Source organism: Colossoma macropomum, unplaced genomic scaffold (genome assembly GCF_904425465.1).
Source record: "Colossoma macropomum unplaced genomic scaffold, Colossoma_macropomum, whole genome shotgun sequence".
NCBI classification, from domain to species: domain Eukaryota; kingdom Metazoa; phylum Chordata; class Actinopteri; order Characiformes; family Serrasalmidae; genus Colossoma; species Colossoma macropomum.
In genome coordinates this window covers 19,125,165-19,151,446 of record NW_023494792.1, presented here as the reverse complement: position 1 = coordinate 19,151,446, position 26,282 = coordinate 19,125,165, and the positions used below count along the sequence as shown (strand labels likewise).

Genomic DNA, 26,282 nt, shown 5'->3' with positions numbered 1-26,282 from the left:
CACAGACCAATATACGATGATTAAGGTCAACATAAATAGATTTTCACAGATCTATGTTAGGTATGTGTTTGTGGTTCAGATCTCAAATGTACACAGTTGGATGGATAGTCACCTTGACTGACCTTAAAGAACTCCCTCAGAAATCTTTAAGTACAGTTGTTGGAGTAAGGATTGTCTTCATGTTTTCCTCTTTACATTTGTGCATCATGGATTGGATCTCCATCAACGAGTAATCTCACTTTAACTTGCATGGAACGAGGGATGGAAAAAAAACACCCATAGCTGGGTCACCTTGTGCTTATAGTTTATAATAGAAAGTTTGCACAGAGTTTGGTTATAATTCTGCCTGAGTTTTCAGTTTTGCTCCATGTAGGTCAATGAATCAAGTGTTTTTTTTCACTGCCACTAGACCAAATATTTATGTACCATATTAATGTTCTAGCATTACATAAGACCTCTCTTGGCTCAATCTAATGAGTAATATTGCTGTAAGACAGCTAAGCTGCAGAGAGTGTAACTCAAATAGATGGCCATTACCAGCATTTCCTAGATGAACAGAGATGATTAAGTGGGGGCAAATAGTTTGTGGCTATGCAGTCTGTAGTAAAGGACAACCTTAAACAGCCTCTTCAGGTGTGAGTGATCTCATATCATCTATGTATGTGGAAAAGCAAGTAAAACACCTTTTTTAAAACTTTAACCTTTTCAAATTATTATGAAAATATCTGTTGAAATATCACAAATTCTTTTGGCAAATATCTGTGAAAATACTATTGATTGTTAATATGGTGGCCAGTCTTCATGTGTACTCAGCAAGGCAGTTAAGTTTAATTACAACATTAAGGGAAGATTTGGATAATTGGGGCTACTAAGCAGTTTTCTGGCCTAGAGTTGAAGGAGCTTTCTTCTAGGCTCTCAAACTAGTTACATTGTCACAGATAACATTCAATTCCAAGATTAAGGCCTGCATGGTGTAAAGTCAGCTATATGTTCTTAGATTTTTAAGACGACAGTGTTGTTACAGATAAGAAAATAGCAAATCATGAAAGAATTCTTTGGTTGTGAGTTAAAATCCTAGACTGCCTAATGTGGTGAGCTCAGTAACATTCAGTTTAGGGCCTTTGTGATTAAAGATAACAAAGTTCTGACAGTGTCAGACCAAAGTCTTGGAACTTGAGCGCTACTGTAATGCACGCCAAAAAATCCACCACCATTAGGAGTAATGATGGAAGATCCAGGCAGAATGTCATCATTTTCTTTCTTCATAGGCTTATTGTCAGAGAATATGTCTCATATATGATCAGGTGTGCAGCACATGAACATAAATTATTTCACACAGTCTGCTACAAAATTTGCAGAATATTTTCTGGCTTCATCTCGTACAGCGTGACATGCAATGAACTTGTAAGACCTTGTTTATTAGACAGTTTGCTGTGGGCTTTAAAGTGTTTTTAGGCAGAGGAGAGCATCACAGTTCATTATTAAAAAACCTTGCTTTGGAGCCAAATGGACTATTTAGTGCGGTTAGTGCAGTTAGTTTGGCTTTGAATATAGCTAGGGCAGCAAGGGATCAGCTTGTTAAGGCTTTATGCCAGGAAATGAAACATGGTGGAACTGAAGAAGGCCAAGTTTGACTCCAGAGTGGGGACCATGCATGCTGACCTAGCCCTGGAGGCTTCTTTGTTAAAGTGTCCTTCTACCCACCACTGCATTTGTGCCCTTGAGCTCCGGTGTTATTGCAGTGTAACACACTTATCTCCCCAGTGGCCGACCCCAGCTTGGGGGCCTTGGAAAAGAGTGACAAGTCATCAGTAGCCTGACAATGGATAAATAAAGTTCTTTTCTTTCATGATTCTCCTTTCAGACAAATGCAGCATGAGTGGTAGTGCTGTTGTTGTCAACGTGGTCCTAGGGCAGCTCACGGTGACTGATGCTGATAATGCTGGATAAAACACCAGCTGTTTTATTTTAATCAGATCTCTACGATTTGTCCTTCCAAACTAGACTCACTCACTGAGATGACTCATTTGACCCAAGCTAGCCACACCTCCTGGGATGCTTCATAGAAGGGCCTTATGTGTAGTGTATTTCCACACAACGGGAGGTTGATTAAAAATGGTTTTGAGGTGAATGCTATTGTTTTTGGCGGGGCACATCGTTGGGTTTGTTTTGAAAATCCACAGTATTTGTCCACAGGGGTCCTGAGAACCTGTGGCTCTCTGATATGAATACAGACAAAGTCACCAGAGCAAATTGTGGAAGAGTAATAATTCTGTCAGTCAGAGTCTTCCAGTCATTCAGGGGCACGAGGGCAACCAAACAGGGCTTGAGCTTGTTACTCACTTATGCTCTCTGTTTTGTGTGCAGGAAAATAATTGTTTTTCCTTTTTGTTACTGCTTGCATATTTCGTGATGAAGCCTGGAGAACTTAGGCCTCCGTTTCCTATTTGTCATTTTTAACTTATACTGAGGTTTGTCTTGTTTTTCATTCTTAGTCCTGGGCCATAAATGACCCAAATATGATCTAAAATCTCTAACCCTGCTTTCCCTGATTTTCACATGAAAACAAGATTAAAAGCTTATTTTAATTTAGTTTGTATGCCTCCAGGACACTTTTCGTATTTTATCCAGATGTTGCTCACTGAAAGCATTAAAACAAGTTACAGTAACACGATATTTCCCTTAGGATGTTCATCCAGAAAAACAGGAGATATCCGTCTTATGAAACATTTTTTGGTGGCCTATATTTTGACTAGGCTAGACGAGGGCTAATCCAAATTTGAGAAAATATGGGAGCAGAGTGATAGCGCGTTGGTGCATATATCATCCTCTCCATTTTGGAAATACAGCTGTTGATGTTGCAATAGCTCAACACATCTGGTCATTTTGAAGAGGGATTAATAAGGATTATTCATCATATTAAATGTAGCATCGTTTCTGTCTCTTTTTCCATGAACAGATATCGCTAGATAATGTTTCAGCATTTAATGTAAAAAGCCCATATAAGTGGTACATACAACAGGGCTTTGAACAAAACCTGGGCATGCATTTGCAAAAAAACATGTAAAGAGCAAATAATGTATACTATATATATACTATAATAATGAATTTCAGATTAAAGTGACACAGCATGTTGTTTTCTTTTCTGTAGACCCTTTTTTTAAATCTGTCACTAAAAACAATGACAGTTGTCCATGTTAAGTTCCCTAATAAATAAATATACAGCTTCCTTATAGATCAAGCATGTTTAATATAGGGTTTAGAATAATACAGTACCTAACAGACCAACTGCTTTTGGCTGCTTCTTTGTTTCTATGAAATCTTTATTTTTTCCCGCATTCTATTTTTTTTCCTTTTTTTGCTGAATTTATTCTTTTTTAGTTATTTTTTATTCATTTGTCATTTGTGAGTCTAAAAAAAGGTTGTAAAGAATTCATTGATTTATGACTCATTCACTTGTAGCAGGATAAAGATTCTCCGTAAGGGGGTACTACTAGCACTTAAATAGCTTTTGTGTGCTTCAATGAAGGAAAGAAAACTGACTGAAACTCACACCAGCAGGATCTTGCATTTTTAGTGAGCTTCATTCAGTAACAAAAATGGTTCTTTTATTATTATGATGTTAAACTTGTATGAATAGCAGAATCCTTTTTGGTGCTATATAGATCTCTTTTAAAAAAGGTTCTGTATAGAACAATATATAACACAATCTCCATCAGTCTGAAGAACAATTTCACCATGCAAATAATCATTTAAGCATGCAAATTGTTGTTTGAGTGTCTGTGGTTCTGTACAGAACCACTGTCTTTACTAAAAAACCCTTGTATAACCATCTTTTTTTTAGGTGTGCTGCTAATTTGAGATATGCTGTTTACTGATTTAGGAAGCATTCACTAAATCAGATGAACATTACTTCAGCTAGACTGAGAAAAGTAAAAAACACTGTTGATGTTTAGGATAACTATAGTGTTCTTCTTTTAATATTAGTTCCCAATATAATTCCCAAACTAGTTAACCTACATTATTTTAAGGACTTGCAGTGGCTGGATACTGTACATGCCATGATGTGCCCAGTGTGACAGAATTTCTGCAAATCACTTGCTGAACAGAATTCAGATATAAACATGTAAATACTTGGAATTTGGATGTTTGGGGGAGATTATTACAAAATCTCATATTACATATTAAATGTGTAATTTGTCTTTAAACCATCCACGAAATATGTCCACATTTGTGAGGTCTCAATAACAAGATTCCTTGCTTGCTCTCCACATCACAGAAATAGCGCCTGATGCTTCAGACTTTGGTTTAAAGCTGTGTCCTTGACTGACCTGTGCATTTAAGCAGGTCCATATAATAGATCGTCATGTCAGCAGATCACCATCTGGCTCAGTACTGAAGTGTGAGAATTTTCATTAAAAGAACATAAAGAACCTGAAGAGCACACCTCACATCTGTAAGTGACGTCAGTGCTTTATCTCCCCTTCTCCATCCTTTCTGCAGTGTGTACCAAAAGAGTGGTGAATGTTTTCCTCAACATGCTCGTAAACGTGTGTGTGTGTGTATGGGTGTGCGTGTGTGAATAATCCCTGACATGGTAACACTCTCTCCCATCTGGAGGGGAAATCCTTGATGTCGCTTTGCTGTTTCAGTGGATATTGAGGCTATGCAAGCTTAAGTATAAGAGATGACGCGCAACAAGACATTAATATATGTGTATACTGAGCTTCATACATGTCATATAAATTTTATATATCGGTGTTGTCGGAAGAAACCATTTTTGTCATTTTTCAGTTTTTGACATAAAAATGTTGCTCTTTACATTGTGTGTCAATTTCACGATGAATGGATCAAAACAAACGGCCTAAAATGACTTGGAAAAAAAGTCCATTGACTTACATTAAAAGTAAAGTATGGTTTTTCCTTCTGCTGTAAAGTTACCATTTTGGAGATACAAGGTTTTCTTTTGACAGCAGCAATATCATATTGTTTATAACTCTGTGCATGTCTACCAAAGGTGGTTACAAAAATCTAGTTGTTTGTGCTCCTTCGGTAGTGTGTTTGCACATGAGCTGCACTGAAAAATATTTTTGGGATTTTAACTTAAAAAAAAGCTACCATCCTGGCTGCCTTACAATGTTTAGTACATGAACTTCAGGAACATCAAATTATATGTTTATAGGGCATAAAACACACACTGTTTTTCAGTTAACTTAAAATTCAGTTAACTAAAATTTTTAAGCAGCCCGAAAACTGTGTTCAATAAAAGAGGTTTTATTGCTGAACTGATTCACACAGTATCACAGTACTCACCATTAGATTGTTTTATTATTTTTTAATGTATTTATTTTTGGGGTTCTGTAAAGATGATGATGATGATGATGATGACGATGATGATGACGAAGATGATGATGATGAAGCATTAGGTCAAAAATGATGAGAAATTACAAGCTCAAATATTCTTTTAGCACGACACAAGAAATTAGGAACCAAATTCTCAGTAGCTGTCCCTCTATGCTGTAGTTGATAGACAGATTAGATGTCCCATGCTATGTGGCATATCGGATAAAAAGGTTTCTCCAATGTTTCTGGTCTCTGGTGAGGGTTTTGGCATCATCCCATGTGGTGTTTAGTGTCTTCGACGAATGTTTGTCTCCACATGTTCTGGGGGAGTCCTCGCTAACATTTGGCGCCAGGGGGTACCCATCTCATTGCTGTTTTTGGGATCTGATGGTTCTCCATTCGCAGGACTTGGATGGCTGTTCGGAGCTTGATAGACAGATTAGAGCACAGTAATTGATTACTTTAGCTCAGAAAGAAAGAGAATCACTTGTGTTTTTTCCTGTTCTCAGGTTCCTCATGGTTCTAGTATGTCTTATCTTCAGTGTGCTTTCCACCATCGAGCAGTACGCAGACTTTGCCACTGGAACACTATTCTGGATGGTAAGTTTCATTCACTATGTGTTGTATGTATTTCAATATGAAACCTCAAACACAGACACATGCTTCCTATTACAATGAATTGAAACAAGGATGAAAGCCTGCTTAATTGGCTTATTGACTTATGGTGTAGTGCAGTACCGTAGACATCCACTTGATGGAGATAGTACATCTTAGTAGGGTAGGCAGACTCAGAACCTGAATGTTGATGTCTTGCCTTTCTGTCCTAAAAATGCTTGTGATTTTGTTTTTATCAGTTCTCTGCCACAATGAATTTTACATTTAAATGCACAGAAACTGGTGGGTGGAGCCCTTGTTTGATTACACTGCTTGGGATAGTATTATTCATATATTTATAATATTCAACTGTGACAGATATTAGAAAGAATCTTAACAAGGTCAATAATAACAACAGCAGTAGAAAATACTTAAGTGATTGTATTTTGTTATTATACTACACTATTATTTTGATTTGATTTGTACTTTACTGAAGTATTACAGCAACTGAATAACTGTGCTTTTACTAAATACAAATTTCATTTAGCACATCTCAAAAGTCATTTTTTATCTCCCTTTTTTTATTTTTGCAAGCTCCTGAACATTTTAAGTTTGAATCAGTGTAAAATAAAACTACCCGTAACTGGCTAATTAGTCTTTGTAAATGAACCAGTATGACTCATTAGTCACTGTGACACACACCCTTTTTGTTGAAAAGATTTGCTAGCCCGGGTTACACAGAGTGTGATCAGCTTGTGTGCAGTGTTAATTTTATAATGTTTCTGTTAAAGCTTTTACTTTTTAACTTTTATATACTTGCATGTTTAAACATAGAAAAGCTTTTTAACTTCCACCCAAGTACATCTTTGGCTCCATACGTTCACCTTTACTTGTGTAAAATTTTGATACTACCCATACTTTCATTTAAGAACAGTCTATCTGTACTTTTTCCTCTTGAATAATAATAATGTGTTGCTTTGTCTTTTGTAAAAGGTAAAACAACACCTCTATGAACAGAAATTACATGAATGACACTTAACAAACACTTGGTAGCCCAAAGTAAGACTGGCTAATGGGCTACTCTTGCCCACTGTGTGAATGACAGTCATGAATAGTATGTCTTGTGCACACTCGTACACACGCACATTGCACATACTTACTAGGCCCTGAGTGTTAGTGTAACTGCATGACTCTAATCCTAGTCTTAAAGGAATATTCCAAAGGCCAGTTTTAGAGTAATTCTCAGGTAAAATATGACCCAGAATAGTTCTAATATTATTTAAATATTGTTTCAAATACAACCATAACTATAAATACAAAAATAAATATTTTACTTTTAAAAATAAAGATTTCTTTCTGTGATTTCTTTAAAAAACACATACCATAAAAAAACTGAGTGCCAGACATTTTTTCATCTTATTTTTCACTTTTTCTTTCTATTTTTTAGAACACTGTACCAGTGTTTCCCTGCCTAACTGGCATGCTGTTGAACATACTCATGGCTCATGTGGTGATTTATTATACATAAGCATAATTAAACTGGTTAATCTTTTTACTGTAAATGATATTCATGCCACAGAACATCTGGGTATGCCGTTTAACAGAATTAATCTAATGTAGTGACCTAATCCCTGGTTTGGATAATGAAACTGGTGTTTCTACAGATCTAATATGTGGGGCCTGCTTGGTGTGTTTGCTCAGAACACCTGATATGGTGTATGTGTGTGTTATGACACTACAGCTGACAGGCAGCGTAGAATTACAGCTTTGTCTGTATCACCGATCTGTGTAAGCAAGCTGTTCTCTGGCCACCCACGTTAGTTTGCTGCTTATATCACCTCAGGAGGTCACAGTGGCAATCAGGGTCAATTCATTATGAATCAGAGGTCAGAGCAAAAGACTAGATAAGTGTCTTCTGTCTTAGAGAGGTCAGGCTGAATTCCCTCCTCATGGGATCTGTGCTCATCCTAGATAGAGTCTAGCTCTCTAACCTGCCTTACATTCACTCATCCTTCAGTCCTGTTGTTTACTCTCTCACACTCAATGGTCATGTTCCTCTGTCTTTAGGAGATCGTGTTGGTGGTGTTTTTTGGTACGGAGTACGTGGTGCGTCTGTGGTCAGCAGGCTGCAGGAGCAAATATGTGGGCATCAAGGGCAGACTGCGCTTCATCAGAAAACCCATCTCTATCATAGGTACATATCTACACAATATAGTCAGGAAAAAACACTTCTTACTCAGTAAACCATATTTCTTAAATATTATAATATAAATATGATTGCTTAAGTTTACCCTTCTGATATTCTAATGAGACAATCACAGTAATAAAAATAATGTTGTTGTAGTTATTGCTCTGTTTAAAAACAATAACTGTGCACTAGGCCTGTCATAGTGGTGAAATGATAGCTGACGATTCGCTGCTGTATAAATAACTGCGGTTAAAAATTCCATGGTCTCTTTGTTCATTTCATAAAAATATTAAAGTCTAAAGTGGCCAGATTGGCTGACTAGCTGGCTTGCTTCCTAGCTGTTGATGTTTACTAGCTCCCAACTTAAGACAGATACAGCTCAAATGCAAATAAACAAACACTACTCACTGCTGCCCTCTGGATGTTATAGCACCAGTCAGATGTTAGAACTTTAGAAGACCCATGATGTAACTGAGCAAATGTTTCCTGCTTTTTTATTCACATAAATCTGACTCAACCCAACTGATAAAAACTCATTTACATACATCACCCATTTCACATTTTGTATGTTGTAGTGTGAGCACATGATTGTGGAAAATGAACTGTGGAAAGCAATTGCATTCAGCTAGAATAATTGCAATCAGCTCAAAAAATTGTGATCAGGCAATTATTTAATAACTGTAACAGGCCTACTGTAAACAGAATATGTCTAACAGAAAACTCCTGTGTGACTTCTTCTGTTGAGCAGATTTGATAGTGGTGGTCGCATCAGTCGTAGTACTGAGTGTCGGTTCAAATGGGCAAGTTTTCGCCACCTCTGCCATCAGGTATCAGTGTAGCAAGTTGATTATTACATAAAACAAATATGTATTTGAACAAAAGATATGTTTAGGTTCCACATATGATCATTTTAGTTTGTATTTATTATGTAATGTTTTGTGATAAACTGTTCACTGGTAATTGTACAGAATGTAGCAGTGTTTTTTTTGACACCACTTTCTTTTGCTTTCAGAGGAATCCGCTTCCTTCAGATCCTGCGCATGCTCCATGTGGATCGGCAGGGAGGCACATGGAGACTTCTGGGTTCTGTAGTCTTTATTCATCGTCAGGTCAGAATTCTGTATATTCTTTATATGCACAAACTCTCAGTGCACTCATAGTGTTCACATTTCCTTAAGTGCATTGGTTATTTAATACATTAAGTCACTACTTTAATAGAGTCTGGGGATATTTCATTCAGAATATTCTCCTTTGAACAATAATGAGCTGTATGCTGTGTAAATCATCTACAGGCCAGCAGTCTTGCTTTGAGCTGCTCTGCCAGCTCAGCCTTTCCCACCAGCTTAAGTAAATTGTTCAGCCACCTTTGCCCAGTGAGTTGTGACCAGCTTCTCTGAGCTAGCCACCAAGCTCTTCAGCACCATAGCCACTCAAAATCATATATCATAAATAAATATCAATGAAAGGACAAAATCCGTAAAATATTATCAAGAGCTTGTAGGCTTATATACATTAAGGATGCACCATGATTGTGCTAATGTTAAATTAATTAAAATAAAAGTTGAAATGAGGCCTATTGTTCATGTGAAAATGTGTTGGACCACTGAGGGCAATACTTAAGACTACAACACTCTTAGAGCAGCCAGATCAACGATAACAGTGTAATTGATTTCAGAACTATTATGATTGTGTAACTCTGACAGGTAACTGTTAAGACTTTTAACACTTTTTTTTATTTTTAGACCTTATTTTAAGAATGAATTACTATAGGCTTACCTAAAGCTAATGTTTTAAGCACTGACAAACAATACTATGCAGAAGATTTAGGAACCTGAGAAAATTAAATAATAAAAAAAAGTAAGTATTTATTTGTCCAGAGTGTTAGTAAGTGTTTATTTGTTCTTTTCCAAACCTTGCCTTGTAGCAGACCTGGTATTATTCATAGGTATCATCCAATGCCTGGTTTGGCTAATCACTACTTCATTAAATCAGTTGTCCTGGAATTTAATAAATCCATGTGATGGCTGGGGATGTCCTGGAGACAACTGGAACCAAACCTTTTGAGTGAAAAAGCTTTCAAAGATATCAAACTTTCAAGACTTCAACTACTTTTTTGAAATTTTTGTGAATTTTTACTGTGTTTATGTTTATTTGCAATATCAAGCATACTTAGCATAGTTTTACTTGTAAAATGTTAATAAAGCATTGAAAAATATTGTAAAAGTTTTCAGTTGTTAGTAGGATAAGAGCACCCTCTGGTGCAACCTAGCCCTAAATACACATACACACACACACACACACACACACACATACACACATGTATCTTTTGTGAAACCACACATTGTCTGAATTGTCAAATGGCCAAAAATCAAATTGGTTTGTTCTTGGTTTACTAGGTGATATCCCAGTGCGCCAGTGTGATGCTAGTGTTCAATCATGCTCATCTTCAGCCTTGAATCTGCAGTGACCATATAAGGAATTCATGAGTCCATGCTGAAGTAATCAGGGTCTTACTAGGCTTAATGATCCCGTTCCAGTGATCAGGGTCATTATATTCTTGCTCAGAAGCTTCTGAGGATTCTACACACATGTACACTCTCTCTCTCACACACACACACAAGTGGAATGGATCTACATTTCTCTCTACTCTCCTACTATTGACATATGACTTTTGAAGGCCTTAAAGGGTGTGGACTAATTAAGGCTCATAGGCTGCATGCACTAGATTCTCTGTATTATTACTATGTCCTGTACTTGTACTGTTCATGGGTTCTTGTAACTTTTTGATGTTTAACTTGTATCAGTGTATCTTGCATTTCGGCTACATTGTGATTGTGGTATGTAATACAGTTACGCTTTCTGATATTAAATGTCCCAATCTACAGTATCTGACCCATGAACTTTAATTAACCAGCACATTTTTTTTTGCATCAGATTAATTAAAAGATACCCCAAGCATCAGGAATCTGAATTATTTCAGAAATTTTAGCAATACTGTAACTGTGCTTCCTCTCTGTACCAGGAGCTGATAACGACGCTGTATATTGGATTCCTGGGTTTGATCTTCTCCTCATACTTTGTGTATCTTGCGGAGAAGGATGCCGTGGACGAAGAGGGGAAGACAGGCTTCTCAAGCTACGCTGATGCGCTGTGGTGGGGAGTCGTAAGTCTCTTGCAGATGGTCTGGCTTACAAAAAACACAGAGCAGTTGAAATATAGAAAGATATTTGTCATGCTCTATTTGTGAATACCTCTGCTAATACAACAACAACATACTAAATGTTACACTAAATCTGACAATGTGTGGTGGATGTGCTATGCAAATTTACCCAAATATGCTAGGTTTTGCTGAGGAACTATTGACCAAAATAAAAATTATAATCAAATAAATGAAATAATCAAATATATAAAATTATAAAACAATTAATCATAGTTCTCATATGCTCTGAGACATTTTGTGTTGCAGATTTAGTTTTGTTCAGTAGGCTGGTAAGAATGGTAAGAATATGTGCTTCTATAGTCAAACAACTAATTGAAAAATTCAGCCATTAGAGCAACTGTTAAAGTAGAATATCTGAAAGGTTCAGTAGATATCTTTGTTTAGCAGCATTGCAGAGTTGTAGCAACACAGAAAGAGTGAACCACAGTGTGCCTTAATCCAAAACTATTCAATCAAATGGCCTTTGAATCCATCTCAGATGAGGTTTCCAGTCTAGTTAATTAACAAGTTGAATTTAATGTGTAGAGTAATGAGAAAGCAATCATAGGCTTGCTCTGGGGATCGGTGTTATACAAAAGGCCTGGCAATAGTCTCCTTTCACCTCTTTTCACCTTGCCTGCTGTCCCTCTGAAAGACCTCTCTCTTCTCCACACTCTGAGGCGTTGGCGTCTTTAATTAAAACTTTAATTGCAGGGTTTCTACCTTTTTGTGGAGAGGGTCAGAAAGCGTGAGGCTTCCTGTTGCTCTCTGTAATGGTACAAAAGCTGTTGTTTGTGTGGAAGAGGTTGCGAGATGAAGCCCTCGACAGGGGGATTTGCTCCCTTTTGTTTTTTTTCCTGAAAACTGTAAACTTGAGCATGAGAAGAGGCAGGGGGAATGAACTCACTGAAGGAGAAGGGGACAAAGAGAGGAAGGGAGAGCAGGAGGGAGGTGAAGGGGAGGAGGAAGGCGAGGGACAGAGAGATGGAGGAAAGGAGGGAAGAATAGGGGAGGGACAAAGTGAAGGAGAAAGGGGAGAAGGAACCCACTGGCATTGCAACCGTTTACTGTATTTCTACTAAAATTGGTAATTGTTACAGATTTGCATGATATGAGGAAAAGTTTTTTTTTGGCTACTTATTGGTCTGTCCTCAACTCAGGGGCACTGGGCAAATTAAGTACACTGAGAGTTTTTATTAGCTCAGTTTTCAAGGTTAGTCTTTGCAGCAACAATGATTTAACCCCTTAAACCCTTTAGACCGCTCATAGGTCTATGTGTGGGCCACACTTCAATTCCTTACTTTCACAACTACATGATATACATATTAGTGCCATAGTAGTAAGTTTTAAGATCAGTAATTGACAAGTCTTCATAAATGGCTAATGCTGAATCACCTTACAGTATCGCCAGCCTGCGTTAGGAGGATTCCCCTCATATTAAAATGATATGTGTTGTTACAGTGTATTTGTGCCATATTTAAAAGTGCATTTGGATTATTGTGTTAGGAAACAAAATGTCAAATCAAGTAGTATTTTTTTAAACAGTCCATCTTTTTGTAAAGTATTTTTACAAAAGGCAGATGATGTTTCAGAACGTTATCTCTTGAGCAGATTCTGTTAAGACTTCTGTAGGTTTGCATCCGAAAAGCCATTGAGTTCATGATCCCATCAATGAGCACAAACTCACTGGCACCACTGTAAGAAAAAGCCCTTGGCTTTGACGTTACCCTCTACTAATTACTAATGCAGTCTGGTTGGAGTTCTTCTCCAGATGTTCTTCTCCAGACGTTCTCCACACAAAGCGTCTACCATCAGTTCGATGTTTGGAAGCTAAACCTTTTAAGAAGTAACTTAAAATTTGTCAATAGTTAAAAAGTTAAAAGTGTCCACATACTTTTTGGGGCCAGTGTATGTGTAAATAAGATGAACAGAATGTATGTCAGTATATTTTCGGTATATTTCTTTCTTTGTACGGGTCTGTAGAGACTGAAAGAGAGAAATACAGAGGCTGGCTTGGTGCTGTTCTCTGTAGGGAGCTGCAGGTGCAGTGAAAGAGAGAGAGGCAGAAGCCAGCCTGCATGAATCATACCTCTTCTTTCTCAGAATGAACATATGCCAACTCGTTAACTTAACGGCTTGCTCCTTCCTCTGGCCACGCCCATCCCTCTTTCATAGAGAGAGAGGAGTTGGCAAGGAGCACAGGATAAAAGTGAGGGAAAAGGGAGAGGCTATGGCTGAGGATGAGAGAAAAAGCAGGGGGAAAAGGTGAAAATGCGGATAAGAAGTTCAGAGACAAAGAGAAATAGTTTGTAGAGAAACAGAAAACCCAAAATCGTCATTGAAAAAGAAAAGTGGATAAAAGAGGGGAGCAGAATTCATCGGGTGAGTTCAGTACAGGGATAAGATGATTGAGAGAGCTCTAGGAGTGTGCTAAAGAGAGGTAGATGCTGTCAGCTCATATGCTGTGACTGCCACACACAAGGCTCACCTCATCTCTCCCAGACACATGCACACACGCATAGAGACACAGCAGGCTGTACACCCGAAGGCGACACTGCGATGTCGGCTTTGGCTTGGCCACACACGTAGACCATAGGCTGCACTCAGTGACTCAATGAATCACCCACGTTGGCTTCATGGTTGGAGTAAATTGTATATCTGGGGACGCTGCAGCCTGGGATACCATTATACCACATACACACACATGCACAGAATTCCCTCTGTCTCATAAGGAGCCTGGGGCACCACCCTTGGCACATTGGATCTGGTCTTCTAACTTGAACCAGAGTGGCTAATTGTGCACCCATGTCATGACTAGCATTGTGTGTGAGCTCTGAAAGCTAGGATTAAACTCTCCTTGCCACTCTTCACCCCAAAAGCCCATGTGAAGAGCCTCGGCCTCCTTCAGCCTCTATTGTAGGTATTGTACAAGAAAAGCCTCAGACACACTCGCCGTGAGCTGAGGGCTCTCTCAGTGTGTCAGAGTTGGCTCCTCTTTCAGCACATGGGTCTAGAGGTATTTGTTTTCCTGTGTTTGCTGAATTCCCGCACTTTATAATGGATTAGGGGAAAGGAAAGTGTGTGAGTGTAGGATGAGTCAGAGTGCACTCTGAAAACCTGGGCTTATAAGTATTAGATGTAAAATGAGCTCCCCTCTGACCAAATACAAGTGTAAGGCAAAAACAGAGGCCACTAAGCACAATCACTCTGCGGCAGTTTTACCATGAAAGTCATTCTTACCATGGAACACATGTAGCATGAATCTTTTTGATCTGTCTTTAATGTTCCTTCTTCTGTTTGTTTTTATTTTATTTTACAGTGCAAATTCATTATGTACAGTGCTGTGCAAAAGCTTTAGGCACTTGAGAAATTTTTATTTAAAAAACTGTTTAATTGGGCAGTAAGCATTTATTTGCAAAAAATAAACACAAATAAATAAATAAATAAATAAATAAATACAAATAAGTGTTGATGCTATGTATGGCAGCGTGTTCGTTAGACCATTTCCAATCCTCTTTTCATGGCAGCCCAGTATTATTTGTAGTTATCATCCAATACCATGTTCAGCTAATCAAAGCTTCATTAAATTAAATCAAATACATGTAATAGCTGGAGCCATCGAGGTGATGTCTGGAATCAAACCTGTGTTCTTCTAACTAGCCTACAAGGTATCAAATAAATGTTTTGAAAACAAGAAATTTGTGTTACTTTTTTCAACATTAATGTTTGTTTGTATTCTATTGTCTGTTGTATTGTTGTATTGTTTACTTTTACAAGCAAAAAAACAGTTACTGCCCAGATAAACAGTTTGACTTTTGCTTAGCACTATGATTAACACAAAAAGCATGATGATGCTGTAAGGAATTACAGATCCTTGAGTTAACTGCTACCATCTCCATTCCTTTTCTAAAGAATAGTTAAGGAAATTCTGAATTACAGTGAAATATTATCCACCGAAAATGGGCCTCATTCACTAACTTAAGAAGAAATGTTTTCTTAAAACCTACACAGTTTTTATGAACATTCTGACATTCACCAATGTTTTCTTATTTGGGATTTGTTCTTAGGTAAGAACAGAGTCTATGCTCAGTTCTGCGGTTTAAGAACACGTCATGAATCTGATGTAGACTTTTTCTTAGGATCTTTCTCAAAAACAAATTTAAGAAAAAAACTTGGGAACATGTTGGTGAATGAGGCTCAATGGTGAGTTGACAAGATTGTACTACTTTTCTTTTCAAATATATAAATATTAAAAGTGACCATGACCTTGTAGTTAACATGTAGATGAACTGAAAGACAATCACGCACCAGTTCCAGAAAGCTAGTTTGTACTTGCTGGTATGTTGAACTCTAGATGTTAATTACAGGGAAATTGTCTAAAAATCTATGTTTTGTTCATCATTAGCTTCCAGATGGTAAACTTGCCAGTTTTGTTTATCATTAGCTTTCCAGGTGGTAAACTTGCGAGTTTGCCAACCAAGTTAACTGGTAGTCTTCCTGAAGTACAAAAGAGTATCTGCTAATCTGGTGCCTGATTTAAATTTCATTGCAGAGAAGAAGGATATGTTGGTCAGTGATAGTTCTCTCTCTAGGATCTCTGTATTTCCTCTATAGACTATACACAAATTTAGTCTAGTCCAAGGTTACTCAACCACTGAGCTGGGGACCACAAATGGGCTGCAAAGCACCCTTTGGTGGTCCTCAGGCCTATGCTGAAGGGAAGACAGTGGTCCATAGTGGACTGGTGATGATGGCTGAAAAAAAACAATCTTAATAATAAGAAATAAATATAAAATGTTTTTAAACTGTAAATGGCAAACATGCAACTGGTGACTGACTTATGGAAACTTTACACTTAATTTGCCACCATTCTGCTTGAATTCTGGAATAAAACAAGCTTACGCTAGCCTAATTTATAAATAATTGTAATTTATAATTATTATATTATGTAAAGTGAACTACACACAAATTTCAATTTTTTCCATTTTATTATACTCTGAAAATCTCTGACTCTGACTCTATATTGTGCATTAAAATACAGAGCCAGCTTTTAAATACAAGCACTAAATACAAATTACATTTCCTTTTTCTATTTTTATTTCTTTAAGATCATTACAGAGTTTGGTTTCTATGATTGGACTGAAATTGACAATATAATCTGTATGCTATTGTTTAGGACAATTTTTTTTTTTTATTTTTACCAATTTTTATACTATTTTAAGCAAAATGTTTTGTTTTCCTGTGGGCCTTCATGCTCTCTAGTGATAAATACGCGGGCCTTGAAGTGGAAAAGGTTGAGAACTGGTCTAGTTTGTTTCAAGCCAGAGTAGAGAGCACAGATACGTCACAGATGATGAAGCACAGTGTTTATCACAGGCACATCAGCAAAGACATACATTTCTCAGTTATGTTCTGATGTTGTTTACTGAACCTCAGAACTGTCTCTGTCTTTTATAAGTAGATCTGATGATGAAAATAAAACAAAGTAATTTCCCTTCTTTTCTACAGGTCACTGTGACTACAATAGGTTATGGAGACAAAGTTCCCCAGACGTGGATAGGGAAGGCCATCGCCTCCTGTTTTAGTGTGTTTGCTATCTCCTTCTTTGCTCTGCCAGCGGTAAATACCATCTCTCTCTCTCTCCCTTCCTCTTACTCACATAGGCGCGCACACACACACACACACACACACACACACTACACAATTCTCAGACCCTGTCTGGTGCCCTGGGGCAATGTTTTCCTATAGAGGCCCCTGTAGTAATGGGGTACCAGGGTTAATGGGGTCCATTAAAGAGAAAGCAGGGCCCCCAGGGACCTGAGTTCTCACATAACACTTTAAGTAATGCACAACTGCAACATTAGGAATGCACATTATTTCATACAACAAACTCTAACTGGACATATTGGTCACTGTGAGTTCTCTCACTGTTTGAAACTGAGTGTTCATCTGAGTGATTTGTAAGTGGATAGTCACATAAATACATTTGTATTTTTTTTAGTTATGCAATGCTATTTATGTTTACGCAAGAGGTTGATAATACCTCTTTTTAATCTGGTTAGATTATGCAGATCTAGGACCTTAATCATTATAAGAGGAACATGAAAACAGGTCTTATATGTAAAAGAGCAACACCTCCCAACATTAACTGTCATTTCAGGGAATTCTGGGTTCAGGCTTTGCTCTGAAGGTGCAACAAAAACAGAGACAGAAACACTTCAATCGCCAAATCCCAGCTGCTGCCTCTCTAATACAGGTACTGACAAAGCATTCTAATGTGTACATCGTTTCCACATGAATAAAATACACATTATGTAATATACACTTATACACAGTAATACAGTTATTGCCAAAAGTAAATAAACATTTTTCAGTGCAGATGACCTTGTGTTCTTGCACTACATTCCAAAAAGAATGAGTTTGCCATTACGTCATTCTCAAGTTATTTGTTGATTTCAAATTTGTTGATTTTCGTGGTAGCCTGTATGTCTAAGACCAGTTTCCCTATGGGACAAACAAAGTTATCTTTCAGAAAAAGACACTTGGATGCAAAATATGATAACGCAGTTGTCATAATAATGAATGGGAGCTAGCAGGACATGAATGTCATCATTTTGTATAATGGCTATTAGTGAATGTGTTAGTTCTGAACTATTCCTTAAAGTGTTTCTAGCAGCGCAAATGGTGAATGATTTCTGGGTGATTCCTCAATTGCATCGTCATTATCCATTGCAGTTCTTAAAAATATTAACCTTTTTCAACCTTGAATCAAGTAACACATGTATCTAACCATCAACTGTTAACCCATCTCATTGTTTACAAGGTTTCTTGTAATTCCTTAAAAAAGTTAAATGTTGCATAGATTTAGCAAATGCACAAAATGTGGTTAGCTAGCCTCCTTATTATGCTTTCAAAGTGACCTTGTCAGTCAATATCACAGTATCACCAAGTAAATAAAGAAAAAACAATGGGAGAACTTTTCTCTTTCTCATGATCTTCAGGAAAAGTCAGATGATGTAAATTCCTGTTGAAAATGTGACTTTCAGATATTCCAACTTTTTCACAGGGGTGAATATGTTCAGGTAACAGGGTTGAATAAATATTGTGGTACACTAAAACGTACATTTTTCATAAGTTAAGATGGATGACTCATGAAAAATGATGTTTAAGATGTGAAATATTAAACGGATTCACACGTTAATGCAAAAATAATACAATACTTTGAAGTATTTTAATGATTGTATTTCAAAGTAAACAGTATTTATAGATTTTTCTAAGTGCTATAGGTTTTATTAATGTTTTGTTTATCTGAGAAATGCAAATAGGACACTTTACCTGTATTTGAAATGTCTTTCATCTTTGCTTTTCACACATATTTGTAAAAGTACAATCAGTGAGATATAAATGGCACCCCAACTGTGGGATCACCCAGCTTTTCTTATTTGCAGACACTGTGGCGATGCTACGCTTGTGAAAAACCTGATGGCTGTCCAGCTACCTGGAAGATGTACGTGTTGACGGGTGACTACATCCCAGTCATAAACTCAGAGAACTCCAGTCCTGGAAACTTCAGAAAACTGGTACTCTCTCTCTCTTGATGTTTGCAAGTGGAGCTGCCTCTGCTTTTACTTTATTCCTTTGTGTCTTTTTTGTCATTGTCCTTCCTGTGTTAAGCTCACTGAGTGACTATAGTAGGTCACTGTAAGGTAAACCTTTCTAAGCTTCTCTAGAGTCACATTGTATGTAATCTTTGCCTTGGGCCCATTCACATACGCACCTGGTGCAGGTGAAGCGACAAAGGTGTGTTTGGCAGATAGAATTAAGTGTGTTAGAATGGACTGGATCAGTTTGCAGAAAGTGTAATAGGGACATTGTGCCATAGTGGTGAAGGTCATCTGCTTCTCTTTGCTTTGTACGCTTTACATGGTTAAATGTAGTGGGTTGGATTTTTTGTAGTGAGTTTTTTTACTTTTATAGTGAATGGTGGGAATTTACTGTGTGTAGGTTGAAGTGTAATACTGTGGTCTGAAGTCATGGGACAAGCATTGAAAGAATGAGAATTACACTTTCTCTCTCTCTCTCTCTCTCATACTTGCTGTATCCCTCACTCTCTCCTCTGGACACCCAGTTGACCCCGGGCCCCTTTGTCTTCTCTACACAATGACACAGTCAGATGAGATGATGTCACGGCCGCCTCTCTCCTGGGAGCAAACCTTTGTGTAGCGCAACAACAACAAAAAAATCTTTGTGTAGCTCTGTCTCCAAACATATTGGGAGAGCGGCCGCCACTTCCACCTCTTTCTCTGCGCGGGTGTGTGACTATTCTTTCGTTCATAAACCGACCATTCATTCCTGCCTCATTTCCAAAGCGGTCATTCACTGATCCCCACTACTATCCTCCTACACGGGCCGTCCAGTGTAATGGGAAAAAGCAATTTCATTATCAAAGCCTGTTTGACTCACGCTCAAATCAGGAGAGAAATTCTGCAATTTAAAGCGCGCTAGTAATGAAAATGAAAGGATTTAATCATAGAAGTTGAACATTAGCTGAACAACCACAAAAGTCATCAGATCATGGAGCACGTTTCTATTGACAGTGGGTGGATACTATGAAATATTTATGAAATTCTCTCAGAAGGGCAAATTTGCATTTCATATCATTTTCCACATTTCTATTCCACTTGTCAAGTACAACAAATGTGTCTGGACCTGTAGTATTTCTTGCATAAATTTCAAATGCCTTCCTCTCTTTCGCAAAGAGGAGAACAAAGGCATCTCTGTGCTGCTTCGTAGATTGCTGATAACATTTAGATTAAATTTCATTAAATGAATCTTTGTTGACCAACGTGTGCGGTGAATGATGTGCGTCACAGCTGAAGTGTACATTTGCTTTTTTTCTCCATAAGGCTATATGGGAAAAGGCCTTAGGCTAGAGCCACAACAGTGTAGAAGTGTGCCTTCTGCATCACCACTACAGCATAGACAGAGACTGCTCTGTCAGAACAGCAATTCTTTCTTAGTGCTTCAAACTACAGAATAACCCTTTTCATGACATCAAACATTTCAAATGTTCTTCACTTTTTTGATGTAAAGGACACGTTAAGGTCGAAGTATTTCAAAAAACACAGACACTTTTCTCACAAGTCCAGCACACCCTTTACACTCTTTTGTTGCCTATGTCTGAACAGCCTTCACAGTTTGTCTGTGCTTCACACAACTTCTATCTTTTATCTTCACATAACTGGTACCATTTGCTTTGAGTGACCCTATACCGTAATTATCTTTATTTTATTAAAACAAATATTGAACATTCCAATTTTTTCACTAGCAAAACAATCATATCTCTACCAAAACTTCACCAAATGTTGTAGTCACTGTTTCAGTAGTTAAAATTTGATCTAATTTTGAGCAGAACTCAAAAAAGTACTACATGACTAGCAAACACAGCTTTGTACAGTTGTATACGCATAAAATCATAATATTTTTCATTAAAACACAAAAATGTTTACTTAATTAGGGAAAAGTGTGTTTTGGCAGTAACTGTTCTTGATGTTACACACTGATTTTCAGACTTTGGGACACATTTACTTCAAAAAACTGGGGTCTACTTGCTTACCATGTAGCCATATGATGCGGGGATGCAGTCTCACTTTCTGCTCTAAAATGCAGGGGCATGGTTAAAATGAAGCTCCACCTATGGACTAAAGCTGTTTGTGTTTCAGTAGTGACATGAAAACATAAGACACCATTTTTTGAATAGTTTTTTTATGTGTTTTAATAATATTTTAAGTATTATTTTCAAAAGTTAAAATTTATAGGTTAGAGTTTGAGGCAGGCACCTCCCAATAGAAAGTACCTTATAAATGAGGGTTTTGTATATATATGTCTCAATTAAAGCCTTGGGGCTACATAAATCAGAAGCTGTAAATATCCAAGGTCTGAATGTTTAATTGTTTTTTAAACAGTTTTAATTTGGTAGAATTTGGTCAATAGAATACAGAATACACTCTGTCCGTACCTCACATAAATGACACTTTTATTTTCACATACCTGGCATCTCCATTCTTTTTTGTTTTGAATACAGAGTAAGCGCTATAAGCGGAGGCTGAAGTCCACCCGTGATAATGGTTCCCTGGGGAACGCAGGAGAGAAGGCCCTGTCCATCCCTCAAATCACCTATGACCATATAGACGACAAAGAGGACAAGAGAGAGGTGCCCTTCTTCCTTGAGGAACCTCCAGGTATTAAAGCCCTGTTAGTGATGCATGGATCCTACATTTAGTTCAGAAAACATACCCTCAATAATGTCACAGTGCTAGTAATAACAATCTGAACCTGAATCAAAACAGTCATTTTTTCTATTAGGAACAAAAAAATAATACAGAAATTTTCATTTGGTTTTCAGTTGATCATATATCAGCCTGGAGTCCCTCATAAAAAAGAAAAAATATTGAATAGTTAAAAAAACATTTTTAGCTCAAACTTTCCTGAATAATCCCTTCCCAGATAATCCTGCAAGTGACCATGGGTGTCTTTACTACCCCCTGTTGTAAAAGGAAGTTTTTCACAGACGCATACCATTGACATGGACACAAAAACTGTTCCTTATTTATTATTTTGTATTACAATATTTGGCAAAAAAAAAATATTTGCTTTGATACTCTTTCCACATGACCTAGATTCGGTGACACATCACGTGCATGTGGTGGAGGAGAGACTAACCCTGACATTCCTTCTTCCCAACGAAGCCAGTTTATGCACACGCTGCTTCCAGGCCGCACATGATATGCTCAGAGTAGGGTCCAGTGTTGTGGCTCACGTTGGTGCTGTGGCTTAGCTGGATAATTCACATTCAAGTACTCTACTGTGTCCATTGATCTTTAGTTTAGAGATTCAACTTTTCTGCCCTTTGCCTTTAGCAGGAGTGCTTACAACAGCAATAGAGAGGAAAGAACAGTAAAATAGATAAAAAAGAATGTTTGACCTGGCCCATTTTTCCATACTGGTGATAGATGTCATTTTCCATATGTGACTGGAACACATCCTGTGTAAAAACGAGCCCCTGCCACACGAATCTACGCCCTCTTACTGTTAATAAGGCTGTTTTTGTGGGTTTTTACAGGTTTTTCCTGTCAAATGACTTTATCATAAAAGCAGAGACAGTCCCCAGCAGAGAAACCAGTTACTGGAAAAAAGAAAATGTCTCTTCTGAAGCTTAATTAGTTCAGTGGGAAAGAGAGATAATGAAATAGGACCATATGTCCGTAAGACTTTGAACTTTACCCAAAAAAATTGCTCATTAACACTTCAGCTTATCATGAAGCTCAGTCAGTTAGTCTTTAAGATCCAGGGGCATCTGAAGTGTGCACAACCAAGAGAAAATATACTGATATTTTAGGCTTTAGATGTGGAATTGTCGGAACCCATTACGCAGAACCATGAGGTTTCTTCTACAGTAAAACTAGTAGAACTAGTAATGTAAAACTAGTGGAAAATTCTTGGGTTGAAGTTCATTTTTCTCAAGGAGCCTAGAGAGGGCACAAGAGAGATTTAGAAACAAAAAACAGTCCTTTCAACCAAAGAGTGTTGCTCTGGGTCCTCAGGGTGCAGTTATTTGTACACTTTCTAGAATGACAGTTGATTGACAAATGGAATTCAATGGTATTTTAATAATCGATGATCCCTCAACATTATTTTTGTAAATATACCAAAATGATGTGAAGAATGTTTGCTTGATCTGCTTCCTACTTTTATCCCTGCAGGCATCACAAAGATGTTCAGGCAGACAGGTGAGTTCCATGTGTGATTGCACCATGCCTGTTGCTTTGCTGTACCTTTGCCTTCTTTTCATGTTTTTTTATTCATTATTTTTAATTATGTCATTGCCTGAGAACACAGAACTAAATCAAAGACAAGCAGTCAGACCCTTTTAATTATAAACATTTAGATTTTGTCAAAAGATTTCTGCTACTGGTATTGCTTTTGTTAAAACATCTTAACCCTAAAGGTCTGTATGTGGGCCCAAATTTAAATTCCCTAATCTTATAACTGCATACCTTACGTATTAATTTTGTTGTATTTACTGAATAATAAATCTTAAGATTACTAATGAAATAGTAATCCAGAGTTCAAGGGGTTAATCAGACTGCATGTTTGCAGGTGCCAGTTTTGTTTGCAAGATCAAGGCGCAGCATAAAGGTGGAGAAAAAGCTGCCTTGGACATATTTCTAATAGATCCACTAACTAGAAAATTTATGAGGTAAAAGTTCCTTGTGTTAAGGAGCAGATAGTTGATTCCTTTATTTCATGTAGCTTGGAGAGTCTTTTATGCTTTAATACTCTAAGGTGGGACAAAATTGTGGAGCTCCGTGTGAGTGAGAAAACAGGAATTCACTTACTGTGCTACACTGTGCTGCCCTGGTAGAGATTTTTTAATAGACCTATTAACTCAGCTTGGCCCTTATGTCTGAGACTGCTTGTTCTCTATTTTCTAAACCAACAATAATATTCCTGTTTTAGCTGCTGGCTTTAGAAAAACTAGAAAATGCAGGAATGTACGTAAATTAGATGAAATAGGTCAACAGTCGTAAGCAAGTGTACATCAGCAACCCAGTAGTTTTTTTCTTTGGATAGGTCAACTTTAGGCTGGTGAACAATGGCGTTTAAACCAAATGGCAATCTTAGATTGTTGGTGTTTGCGGAATAATGATAGATCAGACCATTGTGGGCCATCAGTGGTCAGAAATAAACTGGGCATTGTTGAGTTTGGTCAACATCCGGCTTATCTCACTGTTATCTGTCTGGTCCGATGGCCTGAGAGAATCTGTGAATGGGGTTGTGGCTCCAGGACCCTGCTGTCACCAGGCACTGTGTTTGTTTTTATTGGCCAGGGCCCTACCAAACCAAACGTGTTTGTGCAGACTGGGGTGCTATTAATAAGACTAAGCTCTTGACTGGGCCGCTTTCTTTATTTCTCTATTATTCTCTCTCTCACTCTTTCACTCATTCTCTCTGTCTGCCTCTCTGTCTCACTCTTTTTCTGTTTATTTCACTTCTCCTGTGTGCCAACTCTGTATCTCTCTGTCTAAGTGATCGTTAAGGTCCACTGGGCTGTGCTGTTTAGTTACTGTTGCAGAAGTCATTTGACTCACAAATCAAAACACTGTCTACGAGCTGACTTTTATTAAAAGTCATTTAATTAGTACATTTCACAAGGCTGACTGCACTACATTTAGTTGACTAAAGCTGTGTGGGTGACAAGGCAAACTCATAGTGTAGTCTCTGCATGTTGTTTGAGAAACTATGTTTATATTGGTATGTTTTGTTTTTTTGTTTTGTTCCATGAAACACATTTTTGTGTGTGTTTGTGTGCCTTTTGTGTTCTAATGCATGTCCACAGACCGTCAGCACTCCTGGTCTTCTTTCAATCTTAGCTGCCCTGCATCTCCAGGTATCACATCATCTCCTCTTACTTTCTTTTACTTTATTGCTTTTTGTATTCCCAGCTGAAGTGATAACTCATCCCAAAATGAAATTTACACAATTTTTACCCTAGCCCAAAAGTAGTCAATCAACCAAGACATGTTTGGCATCCAGAGTCTGCTTCTTTTGTTTTGCCCTAGAGCTATGAAGCTAGTGTAGCCAATTTAGAGGCAAAGTTGGATTTTAGGCTGAACCATTGCTTAATTCTTTGCAGCTGTGAATTGGTTTTCATTTTGAGGAATATTTCGTTAAAGTTGCTGATATGCTTTCTTGCAGTTAAGAAAAAGCTGGATGGACCCCCTGATATCTCACGCACTAACAGCCTAGTGGATGACATGGACTTCGCTAGTGAATTTATTCCACTCCCTGTGGTGACAGATGCTTCACAGTGAGTATAGTGACTAACACTGAAGTTACTGCATAATTCTCCATCCACAAATCCATCCATCCATTCACTCATCCACCCAGTTCAACACACTCCTTTGTAACCTATTAATTCTGTGCTCCATTGTCTTGTTTGTCTGCCCCCTTAGCCTATAGAGTTCCCCTAAAGCGCTTCGCTAAAACAGGGTGGTGTGCTTCAGACCCTGGAGTAATAGGTCTTTAGTGCACTCTGTTGTGAGGTCTAAGAAAGAGGTGGATTGCAGAGCTGGTGTGCTACTTTAGAGCAGAGGTGCTCAGGTAATGTAGAGCAACTTTTTAGAATAGAGTCAATTAGGGGTTCCTAGGGGCTAAAGCTATGTCCCTGACAGCCAACTGATACCTGAATTTTGTGGAGTGCCTGTACAACCTGTCTGTGGACCTATGACTCTGTAGTTGCTAACTGTGTGCTCTAACCACTTCTCCTAAAAAAAACAGTGCTACTGGATTTGTCGAGTTAATTCTTCCAGTCTGTGGGTAGAGCCCTTCTGTTATAAGTTCTTAGGCCATGCACTGCCCTATTCGCTCTGAAATAGTCATGACTGTGGGGTGGACAAGTACAGATTTAGCCCTAATAGTGAAATAGTGTTATTTCTCAGTGTCAATGATATTTCATGTAATATCATTGCAAAAGGTCCTTTGGGTGCAACCAAATTGGGAATTATCGTCCTAAATGTAAATTCATTTACTGTATCAATTTGTCTTCTTGTGTATGTATATAAGGGCTCTTTTGAACTTCTCCCCTCCAACCCATCTCATCAGTCTCGATGCTTTTAATGTAATCACCAGTGGCATGAAACTCCTTCAATCAATTCTTTCAATCTTTCAATCTCAGTTTTTATCACCTTCTTGAAAATACAAAGACAAGGACCCACCACTGTTTCTGTCTTTCAGTCTACTGACAAGGCCTTTCTTGGCAAAGGAGGAGGACTCTGTCTCTACACAGCAGTTGAATTCAAGCAGGTATCTTTTATTTATGGGCTTCTCTTTCTAACTGAGGCATTGAAATGATAAACTGACATGTTATATTTTCAAGCAAATCATCCCCGAAACAGC

The 26,282-nt window shown here is 37.8% G+C and overlaps 1 protein-coding gene across 1 annotated transcript in view; it reads left to right on the top strand.

The window, feature by feature from the left end:
* kcnq1.2 (potassium voltage-gated channel, KQT-like subfamily, member 1.2) overlaps nt 1–26,282 on the top strand; it is a 157,568-nt gene that overhangs the window by 4,273 nt on the left and 127,013 nt on the right. Inside the window, exons 2-14 of the mRNA XM_036576391.1 lie at nt 5,853–5,943; nt 8,005–8,131; nt 8,874–8,952; nt 9,138–9,234; nt 11,148–11,288; nt 16,833–16,943; nt 17,485–17,580; nt 18,773–18,904; nt 21,409–21,565; nt 23,087–23,113; nt 24,724–24,774; nt 25,083–25,194; nt 26,121–26,189. Of these exons, the coding sequence (XP_036432284.1) occupies nt 5,853–5,943; nt 8,005–8,131; nt 8,874–8,952; nt 9,138–9,234; nt 11,148–11,288; nt 16,833–16,943; nt 17,485–17,580; nt 18,773–18,904; nt 21,409–21,565; nt 23,087–23,113; nt 24,724–24,774; nt 25,083–25,194; nt 26,121–26,189 (1,290 nt within the window). The remainder of the gene's footprint in view (nt 1–5,852; nt 5,944–8,004; nt 8,132–8,873; nt 8,953–9,137; nt 9,235–11,147; nt 11,289–16,832; nt 16,944–17,484; nt 17,581–18,772; nt 18,905–21,408; nt 21,566–23,086; nt 23,114–24,723; nt 24,775–25,082; nt 25,195–26,120; nt 26,190–26,282) is intronic.